The sequence below is a fragment of the Nyctibius grandis genome, chromosome 9 (genome assembly GCF_013368605.1).
Source record: "Nyctibius grandis isolate bNycGra1 chromosome 9, bNycGra1.pri, whole genome shotgun sequence".
Classification (NCBI taxonomy): domain Eukaryota; kingdom Metazoa; phylum Chordata; class Aves; order Nyctibiiformes; family Nyctibiidae; genus Nyctibius; species Nyctibius grandis.
Genome location: NC_090666.1, coordinates 1,974,749 through 1,990,681, shown reverse-complemented (window position 1 = coordinate 1,990,681; position 15,933 = coordinate 1,974,749). Strand labels below are relative to the sequence as shown.

Below are 15,933 nucleotides of genomic sequence, written 5' to 3'. Positions count from 1 at the left end.
TAACGTTCACGGAGGTTGGAAGGGACATTCAATCCTACACCTTGGTTAAAGCACAGCCAAGTAGATTAAGGTTGCTTGGTCAAGTCTTCATTATCTCCAAGGACAGAGATGCCACAACCTCTCTGGCAACCTCTCCCAGTGTTTGACCACCCTCAAAATTCTTATTTTTCCCTTCTAACTGATGAGAATTTCCTATGTCCCAACTTGAGATTGTTGCGTTCCATCACACAACGCCAAGAGGCGTCTGAGCAAAAATTCTCCAAGGTTTTTCAATGCAGGAATCTGAACAAACAAGGCAGATGCTGCCACCAAGAATATGCTGACAGTGATAGGCAAACCTTTGTCATGGTCTTTCTCCAATTCCATCTTATCATTAATCACTGGAATTGTTTGCTATCATTTTTTCTCTGTATGAAATAGCCTGGGTATTCTTGCTTCCTTTGTATACCTAGCTCCAGTTTCCCCTCAAATACCAGCGCACTGGAAAACTCCGCTTTTGTTCTTCACTTCTCAGTTAGTTATAAAGCAGGTCCACTCTGGGCACGCTCTACCACCACCTCCAGCTGCCAGCACAATGCTACAGCTACCAGGTTTCAGTAGAGTTTTTCTAATTACATTGCCTTGACACTTCCATACCCACGAGCCTTCAAAGGTGCTTCATCAAGAAACTCCCAAGCATTTTTGACATCCTGTTGGTAGCAAGCTCTTCTCTCTGCTCAACAGGCCATTAGCATTACAACTCCATAAACCTTTGGAAGTGGTCCTCTAAAACTGTTTTATTCTTTCTAAATCCTTAATTCTACCTGCTAGTTCACACACATTCGCTGTTTGCCAAACAGGTGTCAGATGGATTTAGTGGCTCATTTGCACAGCAGAAGGACAAGCAAATATTATCTTGATTTTTCTCCCTTGTGAGAGAAATTTTTCCTCAAAAGTATCGGAAAAATCAGCATTACTATTAGAAAAAAAATCAATGCAAAGAAGCTGCAAAACTCAAATCTATTCAGCAGTATATTCCACTGCCAACCTGAGAGTATTCTAAAGCCTCAGCTAACTATATTTTATCATAAATAAGCAGCATAAAATGGATTTTTAAAAGTCTATGAAAAACTCTGTTTCATTTATATAAACAGTTGCTTTACTGCTCAAGTAAAAGAGCATAATATTCTTAATGTAATTACATAAAGTTTCCAAAGTCTCACTTTTAAGCAAACCTAAACTTTGTATCACTTTTTTGGACAATAAAGAATATTTTGTAAAAATACAATATTTTAAAAAAAACTACTGGAGAGTACAGTCTAGTGTGCTGTGCTGCAAGCACGTAAGAATTCCAACATCTCTGGTACAAAGTTATTTATGCCACTTCTTTGTCATATTTTTTTTTTTGCATTTAGAAACCAAACCAGGTGATTACAAAGTCAGTACTTAACATCCAGATAAACATCTTCCTGTGCTGTTAAAAGCAGGGCAGCAGATTTAGTTTTGCATTAATGAAATGGGTATGTCATTCTCGATATCTCCTACAAGTTTCTGTTTTCCTCAGTATTAATATTTGGGGGTATAAAAGCAAGTTATCCAAACAGACAAAAAATGCTAACACCAAAGAAAAAAAATTAAATTAATTCATTTTAAAAAAAGAAGAAAAAAAAACAAACAACCCCAAAGCCTTAATGTCAAAGGCCAGACCCCTGTATGCATCGTAACCCTATACAGACCCAAGAGTGTCCCCAGATTTTAACTGCAGACATTTTATCAAAATCCATTTTACGAAGCAGTAGCTGATACGCTATTCTCTAGTGGGTGTTGTGGTCTCCTGTTAAAAACACTTTCAGCAGAAACTAAATACTTAGAAACTGCAGCTATTTAAACAGATACCTTAAAAGAACAATTACATTCTACCACGTAAATCCAGCTGTAAGTGTACTCATTGGAAAAAAAAAAATCCACAAGCTTTATGGACACCTACACACAGAAAAGACTTTTTTTAAAAAAAAAATAAATTACCCTCTCACAGGTCTCAGATACATTGATTTGTATTTGCTGTGGAAGTATGGTATCAGCAAGCTGGAAAGGAAGCAGTTTTCCTAGTCCAGAAACTTATTTCTGTAAGGTGAAGATGCAAATTCTACCAGACATGTTGGACAACGAAGTTTTAAAGAAAACAACCTGACCAATACTTGGCCAATGGTAGTCCGAGGGCTATACGCTGGCTGTGAGAAATCTAGCAACAGGAATATTGGAGCTGAGCTGGGTCCCAGAGAAGCAGCCTGATCACCTCCTATTTGGGGAGAGGATTCTCTCTAAAAATATCATTTTCACACAAAAAAAATTCATTTTGAAGAAATGCAAATCAGGATGGTCACACAAAAAGCCTGACGAGTCCTAAATCAGTATTCTTGGTTTGTACAAATGATGAGATACAACAAAGAAAAAATCTCTCTCAGTTCCTCAAACCAAATCTAAACATTTCCAAGATGACTCAAGAATTTTAAGTCACAAGCCTGTTCTTTAACACACGCAATTAGGAGAGCAATGCCAGGCAGGAGATCTGGAGATGACTCTCCAGGCCTTATTTGAGGATTTGCTCTTAGAGCTGTAGGGGAAGAAATTGCATTTCATGTCTTACCAGGCTATCTGTATAACCACCACCATTTAAAATTCCATATTGAAAATATTTGGAAACTTACTATCTGAACTAATTAAAAAAAAAAGAAATAGGGTTCCACCGAAATTCATGTTCGCACAACTCAGATGTTCAGAACAAACATCCTCAGCCAAGGGGAAAACAAAACCCTCTGCCCAACCTGTACCCCTGCCACGGCTCGACCTCAGAGGAAGGGAACCGTAAACGTACTTTAACAAAATAAACTAATTACACTATGAGTTTAAAATTGCAGTTTCCTGACGCCTTCAGGCAGTCTCTTAATTCTGCTGAAAAACAGGTTAAATATGACAAATATTGTCCCTCCCTTGTGAGTAAATGTTGTTTTGTTTATTTGGGGTTTTTTTAAACAACATTAAGTCACAGCTCATCATATAACAGTCTCTCAAGAACGCTGGAGGAAAAGCGCTGGTTCTCGCTCCAAAAACGCGTGGAAAAATAAAAGGGTCTGACTAGTATTTGTTTATAAGGGATCAGCCAGCTACAGCTACTTTAGGAAGGCTCATTCAAAGGCAGAATAATAAAGCATAAACAACCTGATAAACTCAGTACCATCATATCATGAAATCAGTATTCACAGAATCACTCAGGTTGGAAGAGCCCTCTGGGTTCATCGAGTCCAACCATTGCCCTGACACCACCATGGCAACTAGACCAGGGCACTAAGTGCCATGTCCAGGCTTTTCTTAAACACCTCCAGAGATGGTGACTCCACCACCTCCCTGGGCAGCCCCTTCCAATGGCTAATGACCCTTGCTGAGAAGAAATTCTTCCTAATGTCCAACCTGAACCTCCCCTGGCCAAGCTTGAGGCTGTGTCCTCTTGTCCTATCGCTAGTTGCCCGGGAGAAGAGGCCATCTCCCACTTCACTACAAGTTAACTAGTTTGTTCAACGGTGAATCCCCGAGGATGGGAAGGTCAGAAAACCCGTATCTTCCCAGAGCCTTCAGGGAAGGTAAGACTTTTAGAATTGCAATCTGCGTCTTGAGAAAGTTCAACAAGACTAATGAATCCAAAAATACAAGTGGTTTTGAACATACAGAAGCCAACTCGCTGTTTTCCAGTTAGCATATTTAAGCAGCGTGTTAAAACCAAGGTTATGTATCTCTGAGCTAAGAGATTGCTACAGATATTTGCATCAGAAAATATTCAGGGCAAAGGCTCTCCTCAGACTTACTCTTTAAGGCCTTGATCTGAAAAAACTAAACAAGTGTACTCATTTAACCATGGTAATACTTTAATTACGTCCAACAGAATACCGATGTGTTTGAAGCTTACCACACATTTAATAAGCTTTGGCAGTACAAAAGCCTGCTTCAGTAGCAGCTCTGAATCAGAAGCTGTCCCAGTTCAAGTCTGCTGCACGTTGGACTCCAGTTCCTACTATTTTTTGGACCAGACGACGCACTCATATGGAGTCTGATGGACATGAGAGTGCTGTGTCTCACCGCACGAGACTTGTGACATCTCAGAGTTGCTTTGGAAATGCTCTTAAATTGTGACAGCCTCCTGTTGGCTCAACTTGTGACAGCCTCCTGTTGGCTCAACTCACCAAAACGACCCTGTTGATGATGCTCTGAATCTATTACCAATAGCCTCAAAACAAGGGTTGCTTGTGTTCATACAAATGAACTCTAGAAGTAGAATACAGACACAATTTTACTGTTGGTTCCATTTTACCAAATTATTTTGTTGTCTTCTGAGTAGTTGGGTTTCAATCATTACTTCAGTGACACTGATTAACTATTCAAATTAAATTAGGTAGAATTTGTTTTGTTGTTTTAATATTTGACTGAGTCATGGCTGTTCAGCTTCTCCCATAGACAAGACGCGAACGTTTTCAAGTTCTAAACTCAGGTCACACGAACACTGAAACACCAAAGCCATCCACGGAGGACAAACAACTGATGAAGGTAACGGGTGATTTTTTCTTTTCTCCCTTAACCAAATTTTACTATTTGGCTAGATTTTTTTGCAAGTCATAGTGCCACCTCACTTCTGGTTAAACACTCCCTCTCACATAAACACATGGTGATGCAAAGCCCCGCACTGACAGGGTTTGCTGAACGGGGTCCCAGCCAGCTACTGCCCCACCTAAGGCCCCTCCATTTCCTACTCACTTACGGTACTCAGGTACATACTGTTTGTAGCACAGGGGCTGTACCTAACTCTAGCCTCACAACTCTACCCTATGAACTCTGTAACACTGACAACAGAAAATAATACACCGCAGTAGTTCTATTAAGTCCTACATGTATAAGATTTAATTTAAAAATTACCATCAGCTACGGGCAACATACAACATAGTAAAGAGAACTGCAGGACCTGTTTTTACCAGTATTTAAAATAAACCTATAGTTAAGTATTGTTTATCTTACATACGTATTAGCTTAAAATCAGCAGACATTTCCCCCTGATCATGCAGAAGTACAACACCTTCAGCATTCTTCATCAGGAAAGGTGTTTTACAGGTAGTTTACAGCTTTCTTATTGTAGAGTAGGGTATGGACATTTGTAATAGAAATTCTTACCAAATAGAATTTTATGTCCACCACAACATATTTACTTTAGTTGATCTGGAAATACAAAAATATTCTACAAAATGTAAAAGAACTAAGGACAACAGACAGCCTGAACAACAGATGGCATTTTCAGAAGACGCTAGCGTATCAATATCTGAACTCTGTGGAGTTTTTATACAAGCGTAAGTAAGCCCTAGGACTTTGAAAAGAAGTTACAAGTATTTTTATATATATACACACAAGGGTATATAAATAAAAATTCAAAGCAGTTTTGTTCAATAAACCTAAGAGGCAAGATAGCTGATGGTACAAACAATTGGGTTAATAAAAGATGGTCTAAATGGACATCCAACAGCTTTTTAGACAGACCTGTACCTACATTGTATTTTAAAGGTCAACACGCGCTCCCTGCACCCACGTCCAAGCTGACTGGGAGGCATGAAGCTGTACTGCACTGTAGCCACCTGAAGTTCATGTGATCTTCTCCACAAAGCTTACCACACTGAGTTCAGAGCTTGATTCCAGTTTGAGACGATTTGGGTTGGCCTGCCTCCCTCAGAGCTGGGGACCGTTATTGTCAATTCTACCCCTGAAGTCCTCTGTGTACCAAAGCATAAACCTATATATATATGTATATATAGAGGTTACTGTTATACACAATAATAGACTTCTGTGTTCAGTGCATTTGAAACTACAGTCCTTTAACCAACTACTTGCCAAGAAACTTTCGATCTTACCTACTTTCTTATCAGCATCGACACTCAAAATAAGAATTACAGTAGCAATTTATACCATCTAAAGGTCTAAACTTCTCACTGACCTCCTCGGGCAAGTAATAGGACCTTACTCATGCTGGTCACCAACAGAGAAAACGTATTTGTCCGATTAAAAGAAGTGAATGAGCCCTACGTGGTCAGTTCTCCATCACTGTAAATCTCGATGAAACAGATACAGAGCCATTTACACGAGTGCAATATCTAAGGGTGAAATAGCAGATATTCAGTCATTACCCGTGTACCAGCTACTCAGAAGACCAAGCAAAGAGTCGGTTCTCTTGCTGACCAACCAGAAATCATACACGTAACTAGGATAACGCCTTAAAATGGTTCTGTTTATGTTCTGAAAGTCATTTTAAGGATTTAGCAAATTACCTGTGTTTGTGACTCCAAACAACTGACTTCTCCCTCCAGAGAGCTATTCTTTCATACAAGTTTCAATACTTTTTGAGATTATAAGCTGCAAGACAGCAACCACAGCAAGGAAGATGAATTACAAAGAAAGACTAGTGCAATTTGACATCAATAACTTCAGGCGTAAAAAAAAGAACACAGTAAGTGCATGAAAACTTCAGGAGATCCATGGAGAAAAGGAAGAGTTTGTAGCAAACAAGTTTCTGTAAACTGCTACTGCGAAAAAGAACTACCTTGGGAAAAGCTTCACAGTCATCAAGCATGAACCCTGACATTAAACAGCCAAGCAATCAGGGCTATATTCAGTGATTAAAGTACCAAAGCATAAGCAATACTACATAAACATGCAGAAAGAGCATCAGGAATTTGCAATATCATTATGTATTACTGACCCACATGGTAAGTTTTGAGTTTCTTGTTCAAAAACCATCTGCCACACACAGACCAGACAGCAGTCAGTCCCCTTGGACAGTACTCCACCAAAAAAAACAGCCATGCACCCCTTCCAAAGGGCTGCCACAGAGCGCTCTAGTAGTAGATTAGCTATTGTTATAAGATTGTACGTATTTGAAGAGTATTTCAGACAGTAGAAACTGCAGTGGGAGAGCGTAAAGCCTTATCCAACGGCTCAGATAACACCAATTTCTTTTAAACAAACTGCTGCATTTTCTGAAGGAACGTTAAGCGTTTGGATGCTATTCTTCCAGATGTGTTGAGCCCCTTACCCGTCAATCCATAATTCAAATTTATTTTCCTGATAAGGAGCAGCAGGTCACAACTGGGCAAGTGTGTCCTACCCACACTGAGCAGTTACCCAGTGGGCCCGGGGGAGCACACGTATGCAAAGCTGTACCATCAGGTACCCAGAACTGTACGTGGGTATGTGTTCCTTCGTTTTCCCCCACCATCTCACTAAAGGTTCATTCACAAGCATTTTTTTCTTATTTTATTTTAAAAAGTGGGTTTTTACAGTAGCCTCTTTTCTCAGTTTGCCCAAATTCACCTTTTGCTTTGCTCCCTCTTGCACCTTTCACTTCTCTCCAAGCTCAGGTTTTCTCCATATGCCTTCCCTTGAGGAACAGAACTGTGGCTTCCCTCCCTTCTCCTACTTTGTACCTTCATCCCTCACCCACTTCTCTCCACCTCCCAACTAACCCCATCTCAAAGCTATGCACTTGGTGGGCATTACAGGTAGACATCACTTAAGGAAAGGCCATGCCAGGAACCAGGCAACAGAAACATTGCTATTCCTTCTTTTTTTTTTTACCAAAAAGTAACTCTCTAATCCTCTCCACTGAGAAAGACTTTTTTGGAAGAACAAAGCTTTGTGCTTCATGTTCCCTACTAGGTGAGAAGGGGACTGGCGCTCGTTCTTCTTGTTACCTTCTGGGAGCTTTGAACCAAAACTTTGTAAAGCTTTAAATGACTTTAGTTCTGTGTGAAACAGGACGTGGGCAGAGGATGAACACGTAAAGATCACCTGCAGGGACAGTCGGGGGAAAGCATTTCTCAGTAACCTCTCTTGGAGAGTAGAGTAAAAAAAAAAAATAATGAGCTGGAGGTGAATACCAGGTCACTCCAGAGTGGGACAAGAGCCAAAAGCTCTAAGGACCTTCCTCCCCTGAAACCTACCCAGCTCTGAGTTTGAAGATACACTACATGAAATCAGCTTAAAACAACAACTTCATCATTTGACTAGGACCAGCACTTCCCTACTTGCTGCGAAATTCTACTGTAGCACGTGGTCATCTTTCTTTCTAGATAAGAGCACAGCGGCAGAACTCTTTGAGAAGCAAAGCTTAACAAATATCACAAGTTTTGCAGAGAAGCAATTCTACGCTCTACAAGCAGAGGATGTTTTCAGGTCCTCCTCAGTATACGAGCAAGCGGTGACTTCAGAAAGCTTGGAGCAGAGGTGAGGACAGACTGAATGCTGTACAGCAAAATGGGAAGATACGTCTGAGTCAGGGCGGCTCCAAGATACTTCTGGGTTTTAGATTTACAAATTGCTATCTCTTCTAGTCTTATTCCAGGATGGAAAGCACCAAGAGCATGTTAAAAGGCTACCGTTCTTATCAGAACTTCCAAAGACATATTCTACTTTGTATTAATAAAGATTTTCATCTTTTTATCTTCAAAAACCTCAGTAACATTTGATTTTTCCCATAGAAGCTGGCTGGAATGTACTTCAGTGCCTCAGAACTCTTAACATGAACTATCCAACCACCCTACATCACAACCCAACGGTATCTTTACCTCCTTTCAATTAAAAATCACCCAAACATAAATAAAAGTCTTGATGTCTGCATATATACCATTTATTTCACCGTGAAGGACTTCATCTTGCTGTCCACACAGCCAACATCGAGAACTCCCCCTTTTTAACCCAGCAAAAACTTTTGGCAGTTACACTGCTCTCTGCCCACAACAAAAGCTTTTAAAGGTAAGGTTTCTCATGGCAAATCCCCCACCAATACTATCTTTTCTCCCCTCACGTCTATTTTCTCTCACTAAAAAGCAGGGTTGAGTTAAATTTCTTTCCAGAGCGAGGGTGTTTCAAAGCCTACGCAATGTTTATTTGAATTTTAAGTTAACAACAGTCTTCCCCAATATATTTTGGTCACTAAAGTCTTTACCAGTAAATAAATCAATCAGGAATGTTGAGAATACAGGGCTGCTTTTTTTGCCAAGGGAAAAAAAAAAAAATAAAAAGCAAGAATAAAATGCTATTGAAGCAGAACCAATTATGAATCTCAAGATAATACACAGTCCAAAAGTTCCATCAGAGTATCCCAGTCCTGCCAAATGCATCTTTACTGAAATTGTTCATTAGGAAGAAGACAATGTATCGTGTGCTTATTTAAAGGGTACCAAGTATTTCTACAGCAGGTCTTGGTTTTGCAACTGTAACAGTGAAACGTTACACACATATTGCCATCTCATGGATACTACAAATACTTGTTTAAAATTCCAAGAATGTAATCTCTAACAGAAAAATACACAGAATCCACAGCAAATAAAATTGTAGCAAGATTTACAACCTGAAAGCAGGAACTTTACATTTGAAACAGTCCAAAAATCTGCCTCGGATTCTCTCGTAGTAGTTACTATTTTTATGACTTGGCTCAGACTTGCTTTAATCTCTTTATTTAGGGAGAAACTGCAAGCTTGCCAACTCTAGCAAATGTTAAGTACTTCAGTAAATTCCCCATCAATATAGGTCGTGCATTCGAGGGAACGAGAACATGGTGAGTAAGTTCTGCTCCATCTCCTCCAAAGGGGATTTCGGAATAAGACGGTGATGGGAAAGAGCGATACACAACGCGGCTAAGCCCCTCTTTCAGCTCCATCCTACTCTCCAGACATCTGTCCCCACGTCGTTGTGCTGTGATGGAGATGCTACACACGATGCAGCTCACCCAGCCCGCCGTTACCCTACACCCCTTTTACCTGAACAGGAGAGCACGTGTATTGCCAACACGATCACATCATAACGCTTCCATTAAAGTTCAGTAATAGTAGCGGAGCGGATCCAAAAAAGTCAGCAAAAACCATAGGAAACCCCATAGGTATAAAGATATCAAGGTATGGCATATGCACATGGAAACAGTTTTAACAGCCTGTACAGACTTCTCAGACTATCTAGCTCAATCACCTAAACCCATGATGGTTCCTTTCAAACCCATCATTCCTTTCCATTCCTCTTGAGTTTTCCTCTCAAAAAACTTGGCAACTGACAAACAAAAACGTATATCGTTTCTGAAGCGATTCTCGAACAAACGAATCTCTCTACCCAAACAGCTCAGACCTCGAGCAAAGCAAGTTTCGGGTCCTTTCTTCACTCCATCAAGCATCACCCCCAGCTGGCACCGGCACCAGGGGTGACGGGAGGCACCCGGCGGCCCCAGCCGGAGCCCTCCTCGCCCAGCGATGCCCCCCGGGGCCATCTCGGCGGAGCAGTCGCCGCCTCTCCCAGCGCTCAGCCCGGGCTGAGGGCGCTGGAGCTCCCCGCCGAGCAGGGTCTCTGGGCTCACAGCCTCCCCACCGGCGGCACGGGAAGGACAGGCGAGCACTTACCCTGCCGCCGCACAGACCGCCCGGGGGCCGCGGGGAGCGCGGGCCGGCCCTCAGCGAGGAGGGGAACGCGGAGGCGGGAGCTGAGGGCACCGCGGCCCCGCGGCGGGAAAAGCGCTGAGGGCACCGCGGCCCCGCGGCGGGAAAAGCGCTGAGGGCACCGCGGCGGGAGCCGGCCGGCACCCGGCTGCTGCGCCGCTGGCACCGCACACGCGGCGGGTTCCAGCGAGCCGGGGACGCTACCGCGAAGGAGAAGGAAGAAAGGGAGGGGGGGATAGGCGAGAAAAGAAGCCATTACCAGAGTTTTGTTCCCGTTCTTGCTGAGGGGGCCTCGGAAAACTCCCTTGATGTTGCGAAAGTGCCCGTTGCTGAGGTGCGCGGAGCTGATGACAATGTAGTAGCACTCCATGGGGCCGGGGCCGCCTCCCCGCCGGCGGCAGGGCGCTCAGGCCGGCCTCGGCTGGGCGGGGAGGGCCGGGCCCCGCGGCATGTGCCGCACCGCCGGCCGGCTGAGGGGCGGGGGGCGCAGCCCCTCAGGCTCGGCGCGGCGCTGGCTGCCGGGGGAGGAGCGGCGGCGCGGCCGCGGCGGAGCCGTCTGAGCTGCCGCCTCTGGCAGGCATAGTGTTATTATAGCGAGCAGCCTTGCCGGTCGGCTGCACTGAGCCAATGGCAGGGAGCCACTGGGCTGGTACCGAGAGCTGTCAGAGGAGGACATCAGTCACACGCCGCCTTCACCGCCACCCACAGCCCCCACGCCCCGCTGCCCCCGCCGCGGACGGGCCGACACCCCCCCGCCGGGGCGGTGGCAGGTAACGGGAGAAGGGGCGGGGAGGGGGGAGGGGAGCGGGTAGACCTGTCCCCCCAACCGCAGCGAGCCCCGCATGTGGCGTGTGCCCCCCGGAGGGGCTCCGGCTGTGGGGTGCGCTACCGTGGGCGCACGAGTGCGGTTCCTCCGGGATTTGGGGGGGGGGGGCGGGCAGGGAGAGATGCCTGGGGGCGCGCCGCCCCAAGCTCCTGCCCCTCCTCCGAGCAGCCTCCGCGCCCCCCACCCCACCTTTTTCTTTTTTATTGGGTATTTTTATAATGCCAAACTCCAGGCGGCACCTGAACCGGCCGGGCTCCTTAGCAGGCCCCCGGCAGGACCGATAACCGCCGGTTCCTGGGGCCCGTGACGGCGTGATTGGGGGCAACGGGCCATTTCTCACCCCCCTCAGGCAGGGCCCGTCCCGCCCTCCGCCGGCCGCAGCCCCTGCAGCCGCCCGCCGCAGCCCGCCCTCGCCGCAGCCCCCCGGCCCCCCTGACCCTCGGGAGCCGGCACAACTCCAGGGTCACGGCGAGGAGGGGCGGGGCCGGGCTGCGGCCGCCCTCCCCCCGGGGTGCCCGCCGCCGCTTACCGACCCTCCCGCGGCTCCTCACGGCGGCCCCGGGAGCCTGCGGGGGCGGCTCCGCCCGCCCAGCCTGGCAGGGCCGCGGCGGCTGCGGGGAGAGCGAGAGGAACCGGGGGCTGGAGCAGGCTCTGGCGCTGCCTCCGCGATCCTCACCCTCAGCCTTAACGCGCCTGTAACGTGCTCGCTCCGTTTCACAAAGCCCCCGGCCAACCATGGATTGAAAACCATCGGGTTCATCAGCATGAGGTGACTCCAACATACACCGTGCTCCTGCACCGCCCTAAGCGCTGCTTCCTTTTTGCAGCACACAAATCTAGAACCAGAATTTGTCACGCTGTAAGACATGTTTAATAAAGATGCTCAAGTCCTCCCCCCTCCCCTAAGAGATCTACAATTTGCAGCTTTATCATGTAAGACGTTACACCCTCTCAGCTGGCTCATCTTCCAGCCTGCTTTACCTTTATTCTGGATTGCAAAAATCAAAATTTAGGGGGTGAAATTCCAGCGCCAAAAGAGGGGAAGACCTTAGAAAATAAGCCCAGATCCATGATGTAACATCTGAAAGTGTCTCTTAGTCAGCATTTACTGCTGGCAACATAATACCACCCATCCTCTCATCTTGTCCTCCAAAATAAAGGAACTGCTCCCAGGAAATTTGAGGGGTGGGGGGCAAACACTGTCCTGAGAGAAATTCCTGTCTTTGTGGTTTGTATCCCTGATGAAGGAAGCCCCAATTTCTGAGAGGTGCCTTCCTCCGATAAGCATTTTCCATCGTTACTTCCCTTCATACACAGTGAAGGGTAAATTTTGACAGCTGTCATTCATCCCTCAGCATTTTCAGTACTGAGGAAGGAATCAGAGAAATGGCAAAAGTGGAAAGTTGACAGCTGAGACACAGGTGAGAGAGCAGAATTTGCTGCTGCTTCTTACAGCCAAAAAAGAGGGTGAAAACGCACATAATAGCACCATTTTCCTGCTTATGAGTATGTACGTGTACATCCAGAAATAACCAGCAAGTTTATTACAGTGTAAAAATGATGCTGATATCATAAATATTTGATTTTAACAACACAGCACATTTAAGGCCCCATTCCAGTTGTGATTCTCTTTCAAAAGTGTCCTAAGTTTAGGTAGGGTAGAGTCATGAAAAGACAGAGAAAGATTAACAAAAATATGAAAAGAAAATATGCAATTCCTTTCTGGGAATAAATACATCCTGACTTGGACTAGAACAACAACTTTTTCCACCTTCTAGATGCCAGGACCCTTCTGCCTGGGAGCGCAGCTCCTCGCAGACAGTCTACCCCATGCATCCACCATTTCAAAGAATGAGAACACTTTTCCCTGAAATATTTGCACTGACCATTTCATTACACATCACTGACCCATTTAATTACACCTACTACAACCGTACACGGGCACTTCCAGGGCTGTACGGCTGCTCTCTGGCCTTGCAGAGGCAATGCAGGCACTGCGCTGTACAAGGCCACGGGAAACGTCTTATTGCAGCAACAGAGAAATAATTTACTCCCGTAGCTCAAGTTTGAAAGGATCGATGTGCTTTGTAACAGATGAGAGTGCCCAAAACACCTTTAAAGGCTGCTATAGCTTCTGCTAATGAAGATTGTTGTCCTCCTCCATTAAAGAAGAAAAAAAACACACCACAACTAAAGACCACTTGATTCCTCCAAAGCCCTCTATAAAGAAATGACAAGTTGTACTAAACAGCACTTAATAAGCAAAACGGTGGGGTTTTTTTGGCTGCTTCTCTGACACTTTGCTGTCTCCAGTTTTCCTTGTGTGTCTTCCTTTAATCCTTCACTGTACTTTTCCTGCCTCAGTCTGTTTCTCTGTCGTGATCACACAGGCTCAAGATGCTTCTTCCTTCCCAAACCTTTTTTTTTTTAAATCTTAATAAATTGCTGATTTCATCAGTCCCTAACCCCATGGCTCCTACACACCCTCAGTCTTACCTATTTCTGACTCTGTCCTATTCCCCTGGGTAAGTATCTGGGGTTTGAGCTGTATACACTGCTATTTATTCAACTCTCTGCCATATAATAATAATCAGTCCTGCTGATTTACTCATTCTCTTATTATCTCTGATACTTCCTATGTGGAAAAATCTTTATTTATTATTTATACGGGAGTTGTTCCTATATAAAACTGCAAGTATCAACTAAAGAAACAGGCTATGGATTTGAGAGACTTTCTGGAAAACTTGTGAACTAGAAACCAGTGAACAAATGACACTAAGTCACATACGTTGTACTCGTTTTCTGTCTGTGACAATACTCACTATTCTGTATTTTAGTATTTAATAATATTCATGGTTCAAGAAATAGTCCTGGCATAATCCAGAAAAAATATTCAACAGTATAAACAATCCCCTTTTGTTTAACAGCCTTTAAAGCATGGCACAGAGTATGTGTTACCCAGGGAATAGATCCTAAGAAATCATTCACTCAGCTCTGAAACATACCCATCAAGGACAGAAAGAAATATCTGTGCTGTAAGTCACAAGAAACTCAATTCAGCTCCCGTAGCAATTCTCATTGAATTCAATAAAATTCAGTTTATCCTAAGAATATCTCCCTGTAAGTAATCTGCTGTCTGAGACACACCTTTTTACCCTTTTTACTGTCTCCTGCACTTTCAGTCTCCTTTTTTATTGCTTTTTTTTTTTCCTTTTCACTGAGCCTTGGATGTTTTTCCCCGTTTCAGATGTCTGCCATCCTTGCATTAAGTGGAAGGAAAAATAGGAGTATCCTGCCTACCTTTTAAGGGCCATTATGGTATAATACACATTATACACTGTATTAGAAACACATTCATTCATCAGCTCTGGGGGTGGTGAAGCTCAAAAAAAGGAAACTGGGACGCTCTGGTAGCCTAGTTCCTCAGCACACCCTTCACCGTACGTGAGGAGTATCAGAGCGGGTTCCCTGTTGCACCGCGTGAGCTACGCGGAGCGCTGGTATCACAAGGGCTGAGGAAAGGCAGTAGTGACCCAAAGCCCCGCAGCATGCAGGCAGATCGTGGCTGTACCCTGCAGCCCTCAAAGTCACAGGGAGAGGACTGCGAGGGCTTAAACTAGTAGTTCTGCTTGATCCCAAAAGTAGCAAGAAAGATTTATTAAGACACGCTCTACTTTTTTTTTTCTTTTCTTTGTTCCTTCAGCCCTCCAAAGCACATAATTTTACACCACAGCTCTTGCAGAAGAGCTCCCAGAAGCAGCACTCTGGCGAGAATTACCCCCTCCCTCTTTTCACATAGCATCTTTATCTAGCCCTGAACAAATTTCGTGTGGGTAAGAGATGCAAAAGCTTTCCTGCCCCTTTTCTTCCAAATTACCAATACTACCACTGTCTGCTCTAGGATACTACTGGGAGAAAAACTTTCTGTTGTTATTGAATCAAATACACTGTTCTCTGTATCTTCCCTACTTACTATTTATGCTGCAGAATTTCCCCAACAGCTCATGCACGCTCCTTCTTTTTTTTCTTCCCTAATCCCTCCCTAAAAAAAAAAAGAGAAGAGAAAAAAAATTGCAAAGGACACTGAGTATGAGGTGATATCAACAAGTAACTGAGGTACCACAAAAGCATTAAATAACAGGAGACTTGTACAAGGGCCAGAAAACACCTGATGGTCCAGCCAAGGTAAAAAAACCTTCTGCAAAAGCCACTGTTGCCCGTTTCAAACACTGAAAATGCAATTCACTCTGCTATGCTGAACACCGATCTTACAAGCAATTCCTCCGTCACAGACACTTGCAGAGCAGCTCTATGTGAAAAGCAAGTGGAGCCAGCGGCTGGTAAATGAATTCCGAGAACAATCTGTGGTGGAACTAGAGTTTCCCAACATCCACTCAACCCAAACACCCAAGTCAAACCCAAACAGAACAAATGAAATCAAACGATGAACAATCATATGACAAAAATTGAGTCATATGATCTCGCCAATGGCAACAACGCCATTTTTCACAACTGTCTGCTGTATAAAATCCTCTTTAACTTCACTTCTGTAACAGTCTAGCACGACAGTGCAAGGAACCCCCTCCATATATCCCCCCAAAAATGCAGTAAGACCACAGA

General features: G+C 44.5%; 1 protein-coding gene across 1 annotated transcript in view; it reads right to left on the bottom strand.

Annotated features, from left to right (window-relative positions):
• Positions 1-10,860, bottom strand: part of ZNF804A (zinc finger protein 804A) — a 146,666-nt gene extending 135,806 nt beyond the window's left edge. Inside the window, exon 1 of the mRNA XM_068408218.1 lies at positions 10,747-10,860. Within this exon, the coding sequence (XP_068264319.1) occupies positions 10,747-10,857 (111 nt within the window). The 5' untranslated portion in view covers positions 10,858-10,860. The remainder of the gene's footprint in view (positions 1-10,746) is intronic.
• Positions 10,861-15,933: the final 5,073 nt, after the last annotated feature.